Source organism: Ahaetulla prasina, chromosome 5 (genome assembly GCF_028640845.1).
Source record: "Ahaetulla prasina isolate Xishuangbanna chromosome 5, ASM2864084v1, whole genome shotgun sequence".
Taxonomy (NCBI): domain Eukaryota; kingdom Metazoa; phylum Chordata; class Lepidosauria; order Squamata; family Colubridae; genus Ahaetulla; species Ahaetulla prasina.
In genome coordinates this window covers 37,286,211-37,308,656 of record NC_080543.1, presented here as the reverse complement: position 1 = coordinate 37,308,656, position 22,446 = coordinate 37,286,211, and the positions used below count along the sequence as shown (strand labels likewise).

Here is a 22,446-nt window from a genome sequence, read left to right as displayed (position 1 = left end):
GGAAGGAAAATCTGCAAAAAGTCAAATGTTTATTGTAATAGTATGCCAGAAAGGTGTCTCCTAGTGCATTTGGATCAAAAGCTGCTGGTGCAAAGATTTTCTGTCTGTGTGAAACCCTGTACTGCTACCGTTCCTCTGGCTGTACTTCAACTAGATCAGGGGCTTTCAAACTCACGGCCCGCGACCTGGATGCGTCATGCCTTGGCCATGCCTATGCTCCGTTTAGTGAAGGGGAAAAAAGTTGTGATATGTCATGTGATGACGCCGTGACACATTTGACACCCCTGGACTACATAGACCCACAAGCTTGCTTGGTACAAGTTAATTTCATATTATAGAAATATAAGTGAAAAAACATAAAATGTTAGCCAGTTTTTCAGATTATAATTGTGCAATACTGAATGATCTTTCCCTAATCTGGCCTTTCAAATCTTCCCATGGTGCGCCTAATAGTCATGTAAGGCCATCTTGCTGGTCAGCCTCTTCTTTCTTCCATCTTTCTCAGCATTCGGTAGAGAATTAAGTCCTTGCATAATGTGTGCAAAGTAGGATAATTTGAGTCTAATCATTTGTGCCTCAAGTGAGTTGATTTTTATGATGATTATTTCTGTTTCTCCGTAGCTGTCTATATAATTCTTAGGGATTGTTCTTTCGAACATCAGAGTTCAAAATATTAGTTACATCACTGAAAAAAGTGACTTATGATTATTTTTCACACTTATGACCATTGCAGGATCACATAATCAAAATTCAGACAGTTGGCAATTGACTCATATTGCAGATGGCTGCAGTGTCCTGGGATCATGTGATCACCTTTTGTGAACTTTTGACAAGCAAAATCAATGGGAAAACCTGATTAACTTAACAACTGTGTTATGAACTTAACAACTGCAATGGTTCATTTAACAACTGTCTCACTTAGTAACATAAATGTAGGGCTCAATTGTGGTCGTATGTCAAGGACTACCTGTATTTTGATCTTCGTAGATATAGACACATCAGAGCAACTGAATATTTTTCAAAGAACTGTAATGCCATTCAGTAAATATCAGGTTGCAATTAATTTGGATACTGCAAAGAACTGTAGCTAGTAAGCAAAATTGAAAAGTTCCTTAAAGTAAAACCACATATTAGGCAAATGATAAGTAAGCCTTTTTGAAATTAATAAACTAATAAATAATAAATTCCTTGGAAAGTTCAGGCATCAGGTTTCCTTTCTCTGCTGTTGGAGAATAGTATTCACAGGCTGAAGTTTAGCAATAGAAATACAAATGGTATTGTGTAGACGTGATAGTATATTCCTCCAGTCCTAAGAGAAACAATTATCTTAAGGATGGTGACTGCAGATTACACTATAAGGGGGTTAAGAAAGCAAAACTTCCTTTTCTCTCAGTTCCTGTTCCATTTCTTTTTCAGATAACAGCCAACAAGATTTTTTTTTCATCTACTGTCATTATATTATTTTTTTAATTAACCAACTCTAGCTGGAATTTAAGGCTTAAAGTAGGTGCCAGCACCTAGATGACTTAGTTTCCAGAATTTTAAGAGGGTCAAACCTGATTATTATTTAGGTGAAGGATTATCATTAATTCTTGGGCTATAGGATAGAATTTAAAGATTATTAAACATCCTATTAAAAGCAGCCAAAAATTACAATGCTTCAGAATATTTGTCAAAAAAATTACACGAATAGTTCCACATTGTCACTAAGAATCAACTTTAAATCAAACCGCCTCTACTTTTACCTTCATTGGAAAAGGAAGCAGGTAATTATCTTGCAGCCAGAAGCAACTTAAAGTATGTTTCATCTTTGGTTTTTAGAGATATTTAAGTGAACTTGAAATAAATTACTTAATTCTCTCTCTCTCTCTCTCTCTCTCTCTCTCTTTCTCTCTCTCTCTCCCCCCCCCCCTCACTTTTTCTAAAACAGAAAAATGTGATTGAAGCAATAAAGCAAGTGTTTCAGCAGCTGCTGGCTGTTTTTTCCTGTTTATTTTAAAAGTCCTTTTATATTTCTGCAAAGCTTAAACTTCCCCAAGTCTTTTGAGATTTTAATGCATGCTGTGTCGCCTCCTTTTGCCTATCTGAAAATCAGGACACAGAAAAATAAGTTTTATAAATGAATAAATTGATAAGAGCAAAACTTAGATTTTTGATTTCTTTCACTTATTCAAATTATGGATTTGGAGTATTAGATTAAAATGTATAGTCTTATAAAAGTAAATGACTCTGAACATATTTATTTTTACTTAATTTAATTTTGTACCAAATGTAGCATTTTAGAAATATGAATGCATAATTATAAAAATTGTTAAGGGTAATCTGGGCTCACAACCAAGGTTGTGGCCTATTGAGTATTGAGCAGAGTACCCTACGCATGAAAACGACTGAGACTGGTTGTGGACAGTAACAGTTACTACACAGACAAACTGGGGTTTGATATTACTTTACTTTTAGGGAAAAGCAAAATCCAGGTCATACACATATAAAGCCAGTCCAGGGATATTACAAATACCAAGTCTTCTTACCAAACGTAGACTTGCACAACAAACCAGATCTTCTTTAGGAACACAGTTCAATACACAACAGTCAGAAAATATTGAGGAATCAGTAAATAGTCATGATCAAGCAATGATCATGCATAGAGCTCAAATATACTGTTGCAGCATATCAACAGATAACAATGCTGTAGAGTCCCCACAAGCCATCATTTAGCTTTCCTTATATACATTGACTACAGAGCTCAGCCAATCAGGATGCATGATGATGCAGCAAGCCTTAAAGCAACATAATACCTTTCTTACTGCAAACATATTATTATTTATATTGCCTGGCCAACTAGTTAGACAAATAACAATTTCCTAACAAAAATGATATATGATAACATTTTAATAATTCTGGACATTAGATAATGTGTTCACCATTTTGTGTAAAAGTTATTTTGTAAGGGGTGAACTTGCAGTTGGGAAGAAATCTGAATTTTATTAAATACTAGCTAATGATGATTATTTATTTATCCCAATCTTGTATTAGACAGGAAAAGGAATAAATTATATCTTTAGTGTCAAATCAAAGCAATTTTATTCACAGAGTTTTAAAAGTATAAGCACAGTATACAAATTATAAAGTAAAATATTCAAATTAAGAATAATATTAATTTAAGACAAACTTGATTATAAACAACATTTTTAATTTCACTTCCAGGAGCAAGAATAAGGGTGAGCTGACCCTTGAGCAAATAAAATAAAGTTATCTGTGGGAGAAACACGGTTATCTCAAATCCACTCCACAGTATTTAATAGACTGACCCGGTGACTTATTGTCGTGATTGAGAATGCAAGTCTTAATTTTTTTTCAAAATTTTTTCATTTTTTCCCCCAGAGAATAAGTCATCTGTGTACCAGGTTTGGTTGAAATTGCTTGAGCCATTCCAGAGTTATGCTGGAACACACACACACACACACACACACACACATACACACACGGGGTGTCTTACCCCAACAGTATTTGTTTCCAGAGTGTAAGTCATCTGTGTAACAAGTTTGTGTTGAAATTGCTTGAGCCATTCCAGAGTTCTGGTGGAACACACACACATAGACACACATATCCCAGCACCCTAGCGGGTGTTATGGGTGTGTTATCCCCACAGAATTTGTTTCCAGAGAATAAGTCATCTGTGCAGTAAGTTTGGTTAAAATTGCTTGAGCCGTTCCAGAGTTATGGTGGAACACACACAGACACACACACACACACACACCAGGGGTGTCTTACCCTACAGTATTTGTTTCCAGAGAGTAAGTCATCTGTGTACCAAGTTTGGTTGAAATTGCTGGAGCCGTTCCAGAGTTATGCTGGATTGAGAGTATCTTGGCGACGTTTCAACGAAGTCTCACTTGTCATCTTCAGGCTGGTGCTTACGACTTCATGCTTGCGCGAGCAAAGCATGTGTTCTGTCCCCTCCCTTCCTTCCCAAAACAATACACCAGCCAAGGTGGTCTGCCAGCACTTTATTTATACTTGGCTGGGTTCCTTCTGGCAACAAAAGTTCTGGCAATGTTCCTTCATGTGCCAGCCAAGTCCTTATCACTTAGCAGTGTGCCGACAGATTGTTGCCAGGGCAACCAGGAGTCTGCAGGATGATCACAAGTAATCCCAGCCTTCAGTCCAAAGCAGTCCAAGAACCAGTAGTCAATAACTTTGTCCGACACAAGGGCCTACGGAGCACTCTCTCTGCTTTTATCCCCTTTTATCCCCTGTGGGGTGTGGCTCCATGACTCAGCACTCCCTGGGCCCTCCTCTTCCTCTTCTGCACATGTTTCTCTCGGCGTTGCTGTTTTGCATCTAGCCAAGATTGATCCTCAGCAGCTGGTTCTTGGGGCGTTGCCAGGGAGGAGGAGGGGTCAGGGGAAAGAGGCCTTGTCAGCTCCTCCTCCTCCTCCTCCTCCTCCTCCTCCTCCTCCTCCTCCTCCTCCTCTTGGCCTGCAGCTGGAATCTGAGACGGTGCCAGGGAAGAGGAAGATCCGGGGGGGAAGGAGGCCTTGCCAGATCCTCCTCCTCTCTCTCCGAGTCATCCGGTCCCAGGAGGCCTGGCCTGGGAGCCAGAGCCACAACAGCATGGTTGGAGCTGCCATCTCTCTATAAATACTGGTGGGGAGGTGGGGAGTGTTAGCTTTGTTGCTGTAAGCGGGTTGGTTGGCCGTGTTGTTACATCTTGATTGAGAATAATTATGGAAGCCATCGAAATAGAGAAACACCCCCACAACATGAACAAGCGTAACGATACCTCCCGCCTACCAGACATCTGGAAACTAGCCCTAGTCAACAAACGAGTCCCAGCCACGAAAATTGACACCGGACCATGTTGGCACCACCGGCTGCTGCGCCCCCCTCCGATTTCCACACAAAGCAAACTGACACACACCATGAACACATGACAAGACCTCAAACTCGGAGCCAAACCAAAACCCGGGATGCTGCATAACAGGCATCTGCTCAGGACATTACACCACAGAACTCAAGAGGTCACAACACTAAAGCTCAGGACATTACAACACAACCACCCACCCAGGATGTTACAGCACAAGACTCAGGAGGTCACAATACCAAAGCTCAGGATGTTACCACACAGCCATCATCCAGGTTTTTATAACACAGAAGTCTAATGGACACACAACTAGTACCACACCCACACAGGATGCTACGAAACAGCCAACTAATCTGCAAACATCCACTCCACCTACCAATCAAGATGTAACAACATAACCAGGAAGAACAAGTAAAAGAGACAATGATTGTTTGGGGGAAAAATTTTGGTCATGGGATAGATTTAGAGGCTTGGCAGAAATTGTGGATGTATAATTATAAAATGACAATGTCTACGGCATTTAAAGAAAATTTGTATAAGATGTTTTACAGGTGGCATTTACCCCCGACAAGAATTGCTGGAATGTTCAAGGACAAATCTGAAAAATGTTGGAAGTATCATCAGATGCCTGGATCATACTACCACATGTGGTGGACATGTATTGAAGTGAAAAGATACTGGACTAAAATACACACATGGCTGGAAAAAATGATTACAAAAAAATATTGACTTTAAACCAGAAGTCTTTCTGTTGGGAATTATACCTGAGATATATACTATTTGATATAAAATATTTGATTGTGAATATTATTACAGCAGCTAGGATTGTGTTTGCTAAAAATTGGAAAAATGATAAGTTACCTTTACAAGATGAAATAATTAAAAAAATGATGGAATGTGCAGAGATGAGTAAATTAACATTTGAAATTAGAGAGCAAGAAGATAAGCAATACTATAAAATATGGAATTTATTTCATCATTGGTTACATGGAAAGATATGTTAGAAAAGATAATATAAGATATATGTATGAAAGAGATGTTTATTTTCTGAATGCACAAGAAGATATGTTAACACCCATGCAGCATGTTGTAAATTGGTTTGATTGATTTGATATTGTTTTTTTCTGTTAAAATAAATAAAAAAAAATTCAAAAAAATGTAACAATACAGCCAACCAACCCGCTTATAGCAACAAAGCCAACACTCCCCAACTCCCCACCAGTATTTATAGAGAGACGGCCGCTCCGACCACGCTTTGCTCGCACAAGTATGAAGCCGTAAACACCAGCCTGAAGATGACGAGTGAGACCTCGTTGAAACGTTGCCAAGATACTCTCAACCTTACACGGGAAAAGACCCGAATACGCCAAGACCTACATACCTGTACCTGTGAAAACCTATGAAAACAAATACATACATACATACATATATACATACGTTCATACGTCCTTTTATATATAGATGGCTATAACAATAGTAATAATTGTAATAATATTAGTAATAATAATTTCATATTATGTGAATAGAGTTCATACTATATGAATAATAGCACTCAAAACCAGTGCTAAGAAATATACTTAAATAATATGCTAACTTTTTCAGACATAGGATATTTGGAATCTGCTAAAAACATGCATAGAATAGGTACTAAAATGTAGGGTGATGTGAAAATAATTAACTTAGATTCTAGGATCAGAGATGGTAGGATGGAATATTATTTTATTTAGAGTATGGCATGCAGTGTCATGGAAAACTACAAATGCTGGACACAATGCAGTCCTGACAGCCTTAATTGCTAGTTCATTCTGTTCGGCACTTGCATACCTAACCTTGGTGCACCACAGGGGGTGAACCAGGTTACACCAGCTGATTAGTGATGCTCAGGTTGCCTGCTCTTCCAGACTCCTCTGCCCATTTCACTGCTGCATTGCCTCCCATTTGGCCAAGTCCAGTGCCAGCTTCTGCTCTCTGCACACACATGAATGCAGCTAGGTTTTTCTCATTGAAGCTTCTCTCTAGTATGGGAAGTACCCAGGGAATAAGTGAACATGAGCAGTACCTCTTGATCGAAGAAAATAAAGTTACGTGTAAGATAGATTTGCTCAAAAATCTTTTCGTCTGTTCCTTAACAGGAGTCTAAATCCAGGAAGTCCCTAGGAAGTACACACAATTCTGTTTGCAGGAGTGCTATCTTATTAAGGAGAGAAACTGGAAAATTTCTCAGATCTGAGGACGCAAGACCTCAAAGCCACTTGCTTTTGTTATTGTTTAAGCCTGTTCTCCCTCCAAATCTCCACAGCTTCCAGACACCAAGAGAGAATTCCCAACAGTATAACTCTGGCAGCTCAGGTAGAGATGTATAACAAAGTAACTATAGAATAGAATTTTTTATTGGCCAAGGGTGATTGGACACACAAGGAATTTGTCTTGGTGCATTTTTTTTTATTTGCATTTATATCCCACCCTTCTCTGAAGACTCAGGGCAGCTTACACTATGTTAGAATAGTCTTCATTCTATTTGTATATTTATATACAAAGTCAACTTATTGCCCCCAACAATCTGGGTCCTCATTTTATCTACCTTATAAAGGATGGAAGGCTGAGTCAACCTTGGGCCTGGTGAGACTAGAACCTGCAGTAATTGCAGGCAGCTGCTGTTAATAACAGACTGCATTAGCAGTCTGAGCCACAGAGGCCCCTATGCTGTCAGTGTACATAAAAGAAAAGATACCTTCATCAAGGTACAACATTTACAACACAAATGATGGTCACTATATCAATATAAATCATAAGGATTACCAGCAACAAAGTTACAGTTATACAATCATAAGTGGAAAGAGATTGGTGATGGGAACGATGAGAAGATTAATAGTAGTGCAGATTTTGGAAATAGTTTGACAGTGTTGAGGGAATTATTTGTTTAGCAGAGTGATGGCCTTCGGGAAAAAACTGTTCTTGTGTCTAGTTGTTCTGGTGTGCAGTGCTCTATAGCATCATTTTGAGGGTAGGAGTTGAAACAGTTTATGTCCAGGATGTGAGGGATCTGTAAATATTTTAACGGCCCTCTTTACAGTATTATTAATGGTATCATTAATGTATTGATGACAATTAACATTATATGGTTAATGTCAAGAAATACCTTCTGACATGGCTTCCAGGGAAGCAGTGGCAGACTGAAGACAACTTTACTTTTTGTGAAGCCAATGATGGTAGCAGAAAGTGGAGTCAGTGAAAGACTTGGCTCCTTGAACCCTTTAAGGATAAAGGGGAGGATTTGAGAATTCCCAGCAGACATTCCCTGTGATGAAATTGTGAAACAGTGGTCTCAAGCTGGTTGAGCTCTGTGCAAGAGAAGTCAGTTTTGCCCAAGCCTTTAAAAATATTGGGTTCACTTGCTTCCTCTCTTAACCATCCTTACTGGAAATGGCTTGTCAATTGCTTTTTAGATATTAAAAACCTTCAGAAGTACAAGTTTTACTATCTTGGGTATTTTTCCTTCAACCTCCAGCAAGTTTTATATAAGTTTAAAAGAGTTTAAAAAAAACTTTTTTAAATTTAGAAATGAGTAGCAAAAAGATAATTAGAATGTTGATTTTGGAAAGCTTTTAAATGGATTAAGAGGCCAGATTTATTAAAAATTAGATTCTAAAATATTCCCTACAATGTGTTTAAATCTTATTAAAAATATATGAAGATTTTGAATTTAAGTGTTAAGAAATTCCTCTGGGAAAATGTGCTGGATGATAGAAAAATGTGATAAGAGGAGGCCTTAAAAGCTAGTTACTAGAAGCTACCAGAAAGAATTAAAGATTATACTCAGAGGAGAAGACCCACTAATATTGAATGGAGAAAACTATTTTAACTCTGGAAGAATTCAAGGATATTTAACAATGTACCAGAACTTTCTATTTAGACTGTCTTACATCATAAAAATGGCCTTAAAAGAAGAGATAGAAAATATTGAAAATCAAACTGTTTGGGATATGGTTTAAAATTGATGGGACATGGTGCAAAATCAATGATTTAAAAGAAAATCGGATTTATTTTATTTAAATTGGATTTTTTATTTTTATCAAATTTATTTTAATAAAATGCTTTTGTAGTAAAAATCTATCTAAATATAGTTCTCTATTCTCTACATTAATAATTTAGTTTATTCAGCATGAAATGGAGCTTAGTTATGTAGCATGAGGCTGTATGTTCTATAATATTAGGACCATCGGTGAGTCAACAGCGGGTCACAGGAGAAGCCGCTCCAGGACAGAGATGACAGTTGCTCTTTAAAAATTATGATTTAAATTGCTTTTTACTAGTGATTTAAATCATGATTTAAATTGATTTGATTTTAATCAAAGCCATCCTGTGATAGGATACAACAATGATATTGACAAATGGAACAGACTGAGGTTTTAATAATTAAAAGGGACACACAAATAATAAGCCAGAAGAGTGACTTTGATATATGGATTTTAACTCAGGGAAGTGACTTGGACAAGTTTCTTACTTTGGTTTTACAAAAGAAACGTGTTATGAAAGAATTCTTGAGAAAAGTTAGAGAGAGACAGAGAAAAAATCAGGTTTGGGACATTCCTTAAAAGAACATTCCATCAAGATCTTTGAAAGAAAAATGTAGGTCTGCAAAGTTGGCTTATTCAATCAAAGTTAAAATGTATATAATTTTTTTTCCTAACAATTTTAATTAGTTTTCTTGACTAGGACTGAATGATGAGGCTTTAAAGATTTATTTATAGAAAAGTAATGGGAAGAAAAGAGTTTTTATGTTTTTAGTAAAAATGATGTTACGGTATTAAAATTGAGAGAAGATGAAGACAAAATGATAAATTAATTTGAGACTTCATTTGAAGGGATTAATATTGTAATTTTACATATGCTGTTATTTCTGATAGTTCCTAATGGAATTTTTGTTAAGTTTGAATGATGAATGAAGAATCCCATCCTAGACTAAAATTTACCAGTTAGAATCAGTCAAGTGGAGAGCACATATAATTGATGCAAAGCAAGGTTGTTTCGTGTTTTCTCAATAATTATTAAAATCTCAATTGTTTTAAAGTCCAAATAAAATAATTAAAACCCACTTTAAAATTATTTTATCCCATGAATAAATACAAACCTGAAATTATGTCCCTCTTTTCCACTCATGTAGGGTGGGGAAGGAAAGAATGTATTACGAGGTAAAACAATAAATATTAAGATTTCTCTGTGCCAGAAGTATAAACCATCTTGTAGGGAGAAAGAGCACATTGAAAAATTGTTTCCTGAGATGAAATCTTTTCTTGTATTCTCTTCCTCTTTGTTGGAATCTCATGACTACCGTATGAAAAAAAAAAAAGGAACTCCACAAATGTGGGGTCAGAAAGAAATCTCCCTGTGGCCACTGGGAGAATCCATTGCTTTTTCTTAGTGAGAGCATGAATTAAAAAAATTAAAGAAATAAATTTCCCACAAGAATAAAACAAAATTAAATCCAATTGTATGCAGTAAATCCCTCTTAGGAGGTTTCACAGGTTTAAAAGGTTTAATCATCCATGGGTTTTGGGGAAAAACAATTAGAAAATCACCATTATAATAGCTGAGCATGTGCAAATTTCCAGTTACCAAGACTAAAGTTTAAAGCTTCTTTTCACATCAACTTTATTAATCATTAAACTTTGTTTTATGATACAACATAAACAACTGACATAAACTTAGAATAGTCAACCAAGTGATAGAAACACTGAAACATGAATCTGTATAGCTGCAAGGAACTTATATTGATTCTTAGTTTATTAAATGAAAGGTGCACGAAGGAGAAAAATGGTTCAAAAACTTATTTCTCTAAAAAAATATCTTTAGTCTGGCAAGCAAAAAGGCCATTGCCAATTGAAAAACAATAGGCAAACATACTAATTTAAAACTACAATACATTGAGAAAGAAGAGAGGGTTAAGTCAAACCTCCAAAATCAATTCAGCTTCTTTTATACAACCACTCTTTTCTTCCCGTCTTCCTGCCCTTTTCACCCATTCTCTTTTACCACTCAAGGCAGGCAGTGTATAGAAAACACACACAATCTTTGAATGTTTACCCAACAGTTTGATTTATCAGGAAAGGGAAAAAAGACTGGGGGGATGAAATAAGAAAAGGCAAGTTTCTGAAAGGCTTTCTCTCAGTAAGGTGAGAGTTTTTGCTGAGGACCTATTGTCTTTTTATTGCCTGAGTTAAAGGGTGCAGCTAATCACTTTCCAGTAATTTTTAAAGTATGGGGAGAACTTTGATGTAGCCAGCCTGGCTGTTCTGCATAATTTGCAGACATCTTTGCTTTTAATGGGGCTTGTGAAATTGCTAAAGGTCGCAGGGCCAATATATGTACTGATGCTACGTTTGAGGTTGTACATGATTTTGAACAATTATGGAAACAGTGGAAATTCTAAGCTTCACCTATCACTCTTATTAAACATGGGGCTCTTATTGCCGACTAATGGAATCTCTCATCTTGCCCTCTCTTTTGGCAGTTGTCAGAATATCTGCACTTTCTGGCCTTCTTGCTAATGAATGGGCTGATGCAACAGATCAGCAATGCTCTCTCTGGGCCCAATGCAAATAAGTTTCCATTTATAAAACTTCATCCATGTTACTGTGTCTCTGGTTCAGTCTTCGGCCTCTTCTTCCAGCATTTGAAAAAGTAAGAAGCAGGTTGGCCACAGGATGCTTCAGATATTTAGAAACACCTAGGCATTTCAAAGTTAGCTCTTCCCAAAGTTCTTGCCTGTGGTTCAGGCAAGCAAAAGACATGAAATGTTAAAATGGTGGGCACCTGGAATTCACACTATTGTTGCGAAGACTTTCAAGTGTATCCTATGAGACATAATACCACAAAAATAAAGTTGGTAGTTTTAAAGAACAACAATATTCACAGGCCCCTTCTGGGCTTGCAAATAAACCATATGCCGATCAGTAAAATATATCACTATATAAAATATATCAGTATAGGTATTTTATGATAGTTGTTTACTGAACAGACTTTAAGAAGCTCTGCTCAACACACCATTCACATCTTGCTTTTTGTCCCTCTTTCTCTTTTCCTAATACATTTTCCCTATTCTGTGCAGTAGGCCAGAAATTTGAAATTAGATTAAGAGCACAGATTGCATTTACCCCTGGTTTAAAGTATTTATATCTTCTTCAGCTCAAAGGCTCCAAGAGAGCTTACATAAAGTCACTGAAAAAAAAAAAAGACAGGCTCTGCCTGAAGGCTTGCAATGTAAAGATGAGGCAGAAATGAGGAAAAAGGCTTAAAAGGGAAAGGAAAGCAAGAAAGCGAACTCAGATGACTGTTCTTAAACCGCTTTTCTGCAATCATATGTAGTGTAACATAGTATTATCCCAGGAATAACTTTTTCATGTGGATAGGGTTTTTTTTTTTATTCCTCTGTGGTTTTCCTGATTTATTCAAATCAGAGACCACCTGTCTGGATCTGATAGTTGCTAATCTTGAGAGAGACAAGAGGTTGGATCCTTGTTTGAGTCTTCTAATTGTTTTTTCATTAGATTTTGTTTTAGTAATATAAAACCTGATACTTTTTAAAAAATCTCTTCTGATGTAAATTGAAACAAATTAAATTGTTTCTGAAGCAGAAATGGTTGGTCTGGAATGGAACAGCATGGGTATTTTAGGATTAAATAAATAAATACATTTCAGTGAAATATTGAGTGTTAAGAGTTTAATGTGTCGTAGTTTTATTTAACATGTAGAAGATGGTAGGGGAAAGTTGAAAATGTCCTGCTTCATTGTCCAAGGTGTACAGCAGTGGTGGTATTCAGCCAGTTCCATCTGGTTCGGATGAACCGGTAGTGGCAGCTGGAGGCTCCGCCCATCCACCCGGACCTCATCACATCCTGTTTTTGATGCTCTGCGCATGTGCAGAGGTGGCACGTGCGAGCGAAGCGCATGCACACACACTCACATTTGCGAACTGGTAGCGAAGGTAAGTGAATACCACTCCTGGTGTACAGCCTCTCTGTCTTCCCACACTTCATTTTAACACTACCATGAAGGAGCATCTCCCATTGAGCTTCTTTCATACTGAGAAGTGTGGCCAGCCAGCTGTGCTTTGGAATGATGAAAAGATTTATCATAGAAAACAGTAACTCCACCAATTGTCCTCTACATACAAAACAATTGTCCTCCTTTAAAAAAGTATAGTGCTGTGCCACGATTAAAAGAGTAAAGTTAGGCATATGTACACCAACTGGGGAACATTGGACAGTATATTGTCAGAGTTTTCACCTCGGCATGGTTCTAATTAGCAGATTTCTTGTCATCCTCATCCCAACACTTGAATATTGGAAGGACCAAACATTTTCTATTTTGCATGGATTTGGTTCTGATTGTGATACAGTAAGTTCAAAACACCACTTAAAGTAGTCTTCAAAAAAATCAGAATAGAATTTTTTAAAAAAGGGAAGACAACATGAAAAGTTCCAGATACATTTTAGCTAAAACTAACTTCCTAACAGATCTAGCAAGGATGGGATTTTAGGCTTCAGCTGAACTTGTTTCTTCCAGTTTTATGCAAAAATCAACTCCTTCAAATTGCATGTTTTAATTAATCCCTATGCTGGGGATTTTTAAACTCTGTTTTGTGGAATCCTAGGCAGAGCTGGGCTTCACATACTGTAGCAACCGGTTCGCCCAGCACTGGAAATGTGAGTGCGCACACACCGCCTACGCATATGTGTGGCGTCATAAAACATGGCAATTCGTTCGCACGCGCCGTCCACACATGCATGCAATGTCAAACAACACGGTAATTCGCTCTCATGCGCCATCCACACATGCGTGCAACATCAAAAACACAATGATATAGGACAGGATTGTGCCCAGGTCGCCCAAACCGGTACAAATTGGCTGAATACCACCTCTGATCCTAGGGACCTGTGAAAACCTAATGAAGTTCCTGAAAAATTGGGAGGAGGGAAGTTTACTCAAACTCAGTCAGTGTTTTATCACTATAACTTTGTGCCTTAATTAGGAGATTCCAGGCTAAAACTCTGTGAGGTAGACTAGAAGGAAACTCGCATCCAGTGAACACCAGTATTGTATAGTATATATCTTTTGTAAATGCCTACTGTAAATAACCCCATTATATACAGGTAGTCCTTATTTAGCTACCATAGTTGGGACTGGCAACTTGTTCATTAAGCAATGCAGTCACTAAGTGAGATATCATGTGACTTCAACTGTGCTTATGAGCTTGCTCATCTTTCCTCTGCTTTACAGACCTGCGAAGCATTGGTGGTGAATTTAATTCTTTATCACCATCATAATTGTGAAGGGTTGTTCTCTGAAGCAGTTGTTAAGTGAGAACTCCTGTATAGTGAAAAGCATAAAAGCCTACATAGCCCTGTTTTTTTCTGGGTTGGTTATGTCCCTGAAAAACAGTACACTTTCAGTTAAATAAAAACCCTTGTGACACTGTAACAGGAGGATACAATGACTGTTCAGTTGAAATCTTGTCTGTATCCTCATTCCATCATACTTATTTGCATGCTAGAATTATTTGCTAGCATTTTATTTTATTTAAGAACATTATATGGCCACCTCCTAGAGGTGAAGCTCTCGCCTCACAATCAGTAGGCTGTGAGTTCAATCCCAGGTAATAGTAGATATTTCTCTCTCTGGGTGTAATGAGAATATATCTGCTGTGAGCTCCGCATAGACATCAGGAAGGGCATCCAGCCATTTAAATGCTTAGTTCCATTCAGTCGCCCCAACTCCACTGCAATGCAAGGAATTTAGGGTTGCTAAAAGGAAAAAAATGGCCACCCAACTTGCTCTTGGTGACTCCAGGCAGCTTACAAGGAGAAAACTTAAATACAAAAAGCTGCATACACACACACCCCAAACAGATAGAAGTAATATCATGCAGAATTTTCTGAATTGTCATTAGGTTCTATGCGGTATTTTCTTCTTATACAATAATAGACAGAAGCTGGTCTCCTCTTCCACTTCACCTTGCCCTTAAATATTTCATATTTTTCATCTATTGTAGTTTATTGAAGGTCTTGCTTTTTTATGGAATAGGTGATATTATAGAAAAAGAATTAGATGGCAAGAAAACTGTGGTAACATCAATTCTGTAAGTATTTGAGAATTTAGAACGTTGTAGTTAATTGAGCCTCAATCGGGGTGAAATGTTCCCAGTTTGGCCCGGTTCAGCTGAACCGGTAGTGATGTTGGCTGGTGGTTTGGAGAACCGGTAGCGATGGCAGCTTGAGGCTCCACCCACCTGCCCGGTCGTCATTACTTCCTGGTTTTAACCAGGAAATAACCTGTTTTTTACCCTCTGCACATGTGCAAAAGGGTTTTAGCATGTGCAGAGGGTCAGGGCCTGCATGTGATGCGTGGCGCATATACTTCCGAACCAGTAGGGAAGGTAAGTAGATTTCACCTCGGCCTGAATGTATATATTGATCCAGAATTATGCACAGATTAACTTGGTAGTAGGTTTAGATCAACAAACAAGATACGTGAAGTGAAAAAGTGACTTTCTAAAAGGATTTAAGTGGAAATAGCTTCAGTTAATGTAATAATAGCCCACTTCTAGATATAATTTTCCTTTTTTAAAAAGAAAATAGTAGATTTGAAGTCGACGCAAGCTATAGTTTGACAAGTTAAAGATTATACATTTATCTGAGCCTACAACAGGCCATGTTTTTCTAGCAACAAAGTGCGGTGGGAAGCTCAGTGGGCTAATGAACTGTACCTTATGTTAACCATGGCATAATATATCCAAACATAAAAATTAGAGTTGTCCCTGTTTTGTTTTTTTTTCCCCCTTACAGCTTGCCTAAATAATTCATCAGAAATCGGTAAGAAGAATATCTGGAAAATGAAGCTGCATAAAAGGCTTGTTCACTCTTTCTGACAGTTTTCCTGAATTAGTCCTCCCACTTCAGTCAGCCTGGCAACTGCATCAGCCTTTCTTCTTAAGATTTCACAGCTGCTGCTAAAAAGAAATTAAGAATGAGATCATAATGTGCTCAGTATTGTCATAGCAGAATTGGGTGATCAACATATTACTTCTTTAATTCAAAAAGCATATTTGACCCAATCATAGTTTGTGGTATGAATAGCATATACTACCATATTAACTAGGTCAAAATCTGGAATTGAGAAAATGCAGAAGCCTAGTCGGTTCCTGCGGGAAGTACCTGGTATCCCCTGATCCCTCTGCCAGCAGAGAATTGGTAAGGCTTACTTTGTCAGCCCTTGGGCAGCACAGTAGATTTAGCTTGGGCACTGCTATGTTCTGTGGAAGGATGTAGCACTCTGTTTGATAAGGATGTCCAAAGATTTTACGCTTTTTTTCTTCCCTTGCTAATATTGCAAAATGGAAAAGAAGGAAAGGGAATGTGGTTTTTATTGATTAAGTCATTTGACCATATCAACTGTATAAAACTAATATACAAATGTATTAAAAAATAGGGCAAGCTTATAGTAAGTTTTAACTCTACAATCTTCAAAACAGCCTTTGAAATAAAGAGTGCAGTCTTACTAATGCTATGGAAGATAGCAAAAAGTAACATTCTTGGGTACCCCAATAATTTTTAGATTTTAAATAAAAATCTAAGAAGGCAGCCCTTTCTGCAGAGCACAGTTTGCAGAACATGTCCAATGTCTTCAATAGCTGGTGTTTTTACATTTACATCCAAATATTTATTGAAAGTGCTTTTTAATGCCATGACAAAAGACTACAGTTAGAGTTTAAAGTCACAAGTGGAAAATTACAAAGCCTCTGTGATACAAACATTGCAATTGATAGAATGTAGAATGCTAATTCTCAGAAGAAAAGTCTGCGACTTGCAGGAAGGTGAAGGAAATAAAAATGTGCAAGAACGTTGGGGACAGATTTCCAGAAACTTCAGGAAGATAGTGCTAGGATGATAATTTGAAACACAACCAAAAGACTGAGTTGTTCCATGGTTTGAACTAAGGCAATATAAATGACAACTTGAGTAGTTTTCTTAAGCCTTGTTTTTGTCTGCAATAGTTTGCGTGTTAGGACAAAGGTCCAATTTGTTTTGTGAGCTGCTCATCTTGGTTTCGTTGTGACCTATTTTGAGAATATTTTTCAAATGCCACTTGCAGATGCCATAGGTATTGTTAAGTGTTGCCAGTCCTTCAGTATTGCTTCCATTTTTAGTAACTGCTCTTACTTACATTATGCTTGAAATCACTAAAAGTTGTACATTGAATGTAATAAACACAAGTTTATTAGATTATGTGTGTTTATTGTCATGGATAGGCAGACACTAGTAGAGGAGTGGCAAATTTCAGGATGGATGATTTGAAGAAACCTTGCCCCCTAAATATAGGACATTGTTAGTTAGATGGAGAATCTGCTAACAGAAGTTATTTAAGATAACAAGAAATATGCAATCCTACTATAATTTTAATGTGAAAATCTAGAACAATTATACTGTAAATGATTTGACCTTTTTCTGCTGTAATGATAAAGAAATATCCAAAAGGTCAGCACAGAAATATGTGAAATATATTATAAATGTGCACTCATTCCTGAAGTTGTACTGTATTTGTTTTGTTTATAGTACCTTGGTTTAACCCTGTGGAGCGGTACTCTATCATTTCCATCATAATATTGATTGTTATTTTATACTGGTGCCAGTTCATTACAGTAGGTAAGTACTAAATTCCTTTTTCTTTATTAATATTGATATAATAAAGTGTATTATTGTATGTGTGGAATAATGCAAAACAAGTTTGTGATTTACATGATTAAAAACTTGTGTAAGCATTTTCATTTTGAGAAGTTTATGTAATTGCTTACTAATGTTTTCTTGACTGCGGAAATAACAGAATAAAAGGTGACATTGTAATTAATTAAAACCTGCTACCCTTTCATTTTGTGATATCTTTGAGTATTTATTAATACCTTCTATAACAGTCTGCACTAAAAAAAAGGTTGTACTTGCCTGTGGGTGTTCAGCATTTGGCCATAGAGTGACACAAGTTGAATACAGACAACTATCGTTCTGTAGAAAATGTCCTTTCTTTTAATGTCATTATTTCTATAAATTAAGTTTTATATTAATAATAATATAAAAGCAATATGTTTCTGAACATTGATTGATATGCTACAATGAGAAGGAACCAGTATGTGTCTGCTGCAATTCCAGAGCAAATCCATTTTCTTTATAGAATAACTAGTTTAGTAGATTAGGAGAATGCTGTAGAGAGTACTTGGACTTCAGTACTTGGTCTTCAACAGAATCTTGAATGAAATTTTACTTAATAAAATGGTAAAATATGAACAAGATGATCCTATTGTTAAAAAGATTTATAATTGGTAGAGTGATCATGCCCAAATATTGCTAATGAATGGTTCTACTTCTGTTTGAAGAACTGAATGTCATATTGAAAAGAGAGTAGACTTATTTTGTGCACAAGGCAGAACCAGAACCAATGAAAAGTGCTTCAGGCTACATTCAGTAGGAATTGCCTAACTGTATGAGCTATGTGAACAGGTTGCCACCTGAAATGAAGAACTTGGTAGAGTTCTTTAAATACTGAATTATCATTTGTCATAGACAGTCTAGTGCACTCTGGGAGTCTTCTTAGTTTCTTAATATAATTCTTTTTGCTATGCCCCATGCCTGAGATAATTGGAGATCACCTTAGGTACTGCAGGTCTCTCATTGTTTCTGCCTGCCTAATATGCTTGCTCCTACTGCCCCTTCTCTCTAGGGCCTTTCTATTAAATGTTGCCATTGTGTGGGACCCAGGAAGCATGGTGGTGTCTCTGTCACAGCCCCCACCTTCTGGAACAGATCCCACCCAGAGATATGGATAGCACCCATTTTTCTGAGATTTTAAAATCCACATAAAACATGGAATATTTTGGAATATAATTCAAAATAGGCTTCATATTTTTAATATGACAATATTTATCCATAAGTCTGGGCAAATTTTATTTTTATAATTATTTATTTTTATATTTATGCAATATTTTATACAATATTATTCCAAATTTGCAGTCCCTCCATTTTGATGCATCCAGATGTACCTATTCTTTTAAAATCCTGAATTTTCTGGCTTCTAATAACATACAAAAGGGTGTGATCATGAAGATCTGATAAGTAGCTAATGTTTCTCTGAAATCAGTTGTACTTTTTACCTGATGCTAATATAACTTACATAGATGCTACAAAGTGTCCTATGATATACATTTCTAAGGATTTATGTATGAAACTAAGATGTTTGCTAGGACTTTGATCAGGTATTACTTCAGTAGGCAGTCAGTCAGATAGACAATAATGCTTTATTTACTGTAAATTTCCTTCCCGTTTAAGTAAATACTATATTAATGTCTTTCTGTGGGAAAGAAATAGAGTTTAGCCAGTAAATAATGATAATAGAGCCATCACAGTTATTTTGAACTTGTTGGGGTTGAAGGAGAACTGTTCATTTACAGTAAAATGAAGGTTCATGGCCTGACAATTTTTCTGCTGTGTCATTGGGAGTATAGATTGTTTTGGTGAATACAAGGCTCTCTTATTAGATCAGATTAATGTGTTTCAGTATTTTTGTATCATAAGATACATATTTTGTGGTATAAACAAGCTGAATGATTATTTATTTAGCTGCCTGTCTTATACATGCTAATCCTAGGTCGTTCACAAAAAATTCCATAAAACAGAATAAGTATAACCAATAGAATTCCATCGTCACATCATATCAGGGAAGGATAAGATTTATTTATTTATTTATTTTAGAAAATTTATCTTGCCGCCTACTAGCACATGACAACTCATACACGGATATAAAAACCATAATAAAATGAATAATAATAAAATAAAACAGTAAAATAATAACCCCACCCACCCACCCCCACCCTGGCAACAACACACATTCATACAAACCATTTAATGGGCTCCATCCCACTTGGGATTCCCCAGGCCTGCTGACAGAACCACGTCTTCAGTGCCTTCCGAAAGAGTGTTAGAGTGGGAGACAGTCTAATGTCTAATGCTTTCTTTAAGAGAACTTACTTTGAACCTCTTCTATTTTAATCTTAGGTACATTTTTATGTTTATGTTTATGTTATCATTTTATCAACATTAAGTAAGAATGCCTTCCTTAATATAATTTTTGCTTGTTTTGTAAACAGATTTATATTGTTAAATCCTGTGGTAATTTTTATTAAAGATGGAATAACCGTGTTCATGAGAGCTAGGTCAGTTTAGCAGTTATAGGGGTAATAGGAGTGAAGAGGCCAGAGTTCTAATCCTGTCATAAGCACAGAAACTAGAAACTGGTTAATTTTGGGGCAGTCACTCTCTCTCAGCCTTGGCAAGATGGTAATGGCACTTGCAAAAATGTTTTCTAAAAACTGCTTAGGCGGCAAAAATAGTAATCATTCATTCCATATGTAATCAATAGGGATTAAGATTTGGCATTAACTCCAAATATTTAAATGAAAGATACCATTTAAATCAGGTTGGTGATGAAAAAAAAGCTAATCTTCAATTCCAGTTGTTGGATCATTTCTCTGAGTGAAAATTTTATGGCCAATTTTAATATATTTCTCATTCTATACTGAATCCTATTTGTACGCAATTGATAGCCTATATGAGAAATAACAAGTTTTTTATTTTACTTATTAAGTAATATTCTTCTCCAATTTACTTAGAAATATTTGTAAACTGTGGTGAGATGGATGGCACACAAATTAAATAATAAATAAATTTCCCTATGCTGTGTATTTTACTAATTTTATTTGCACTGTACTAGGTATACTGTACTGCACTAGGAACACAAAATACTACAGAAAATTTAGTATGTTAAGAATATTATAAAACATTAATCTAAAATCTAAAATAAAAAGATACGTTTTACTTTTGGGTCATAAATGTAGCTCTTGAAAAAGCTACTGTATTTATAATACTTTTATAATTTAAAATATCTTAACACACTAATACAGTCAAGTAGTATTTGTAGACATTAAAGGAATTTAAAATGAGTCACAAATCTTCATATCCAAGGCAGTAGCAAATTATTTTGCTCTAATTTTTATTGTTAGGTTTATTAATTAAGATGTTAGCTGTATAATATCTTAATTGATTTATATTTTACTTAAATCTGTGTGGTATAATCTTTCTTGAAGATGCTAACTCAATACCTATTGGCATTACTTCATGGCACACTGATTATGTAAACAGAATCAAAACAAAACTGAATGTTTTCAAACATTTATTTAAATAAAAGCCAGTTCCAATGGGTAAGATACCAGGCTAGAAATCAGGAGATAGTGAGTTCTAAACTGCCATAAACATAAAAGATTACTCTGGGCCAGTCACATCTCACCTCATTGGGCTGTTGTGGAGAAAATACGAAGAGTAAAGAGTATTAGATATGTTTGCCACCTTGAGTCATTTATAAAAATTTATAAAGGTAAGAAAAATATCTAAAAAATAGGTTGAAGAATACAATAGGTTGTATTAGTAGCTTTTCATTTGTTAAAAGTTGTTCTTTAGAACTGATTGCTTTCTATATATCAAAAACCATGCTGTGTTTTTTCTGCCTTGTGCAACAGCGATAATATTGATTTATAAGGTGTATTTTCTCCTACATATCAAAAATCATGCTGAGTCTCCTGGTTCATGCAATATCTAAAACTGTAGTGTCTATAATAGACATGTATCTGCCAGTTTGTTAAAAGAGCCTCTGGCAAAAATAAGAATGGTTGGTAATAGTGTTCGGTACTTCCAAATGCCTCTCTTTAGAAGCTAATGTCAATTTGCAAACCATCCCTGGCTTGCTCTCGAGTTGCTATAGGCATCGGTTGGAACCTTGACAGCTACATGACCTTACCAACCACGAGTTGGAATAGCCCATTTAAAAAGCCTTGCTTTTGCTGGTAAAAAGGCAGACTTGCATATCTATTGGAAGATCCTGGTAGTCAAGGAAATTATTAAAGTTTGGATAGGTTATCTCTAGTAAGCAATAATTTGGTAGTATAAAATATAGGCAAAAACGTGTTTAATAATTTATAATACATTGCAAAAAAAATCATTAACGGCATATAGTGGCAATATTGACCTCCCTATGTCTTTCTTTCTTTCTTTTTTTTTTTTTATTCAAAAAGTTTTACAAATTTTTTTTCCCCCTTTCCCCCCCTCCTCCCCCCTCCCTTCACAACCCCCCCCCCCGACTTCCCGGAACGAGCACAAGGTATAGTTAAAAATAAAACAAACATATGCTAAAAAATTTTCGTCCCAACTTAATTATACCCCTACAATCATCAATTCCTAACTTCCCCAAAACAATCAAAATAATACATCATAATCATTCAAAACAGTCTGATAACTCTTAGTCTGATATCTCGTTGAATATAGTCAATCCATTTTTCCATTCCTTTAAGTATCTTTCTTGCGTATTGTCTTTCAAAAGGCTGATATCTTCGCCATCTCAGCCAAATTGGCAACTTTCAATATCCATTCTTCTATTGTTGGTACTTCTTTTTCTTCCAATATTGTCCTATTAGTAATCTTGCTGCAGTT

General features: G+C 36.2%; 1 protein-coding gene across 5 annotated transcripts in view; it reads left to right on the top strand.

The window, feature by feature from the left end:
• CD47 (CD47 molecule) overlaps nt 1–22,446 on the top strand; it is an 89,294-nt gene that overhangs the window by 20,978 nt on the left and 45,870 nt on the right. For 3 of the 5 annotated variants that reach the window (XM_058184625.1, XM_058184627.1, XM_058184624.1), the window contains exons 3-4: nt 15,709–15,735; nt 17,476–17,565. The exons of 1 other annotated variant lie outside the window; for it this stretch is intronic. In XM_058184625.1, the coding sequence (XP_058040608.1) occupies nt 15,709–15,735; nt 17,476–17,565 (117 nt within the window). The remainder of the gene's footprint in view (nt 1–15,708; nt 15,736–17,475; nt 17,566–22,446) is intronic. One more of the 5 variants, XM_058184626.1, reaches the window with a different exon arrangement.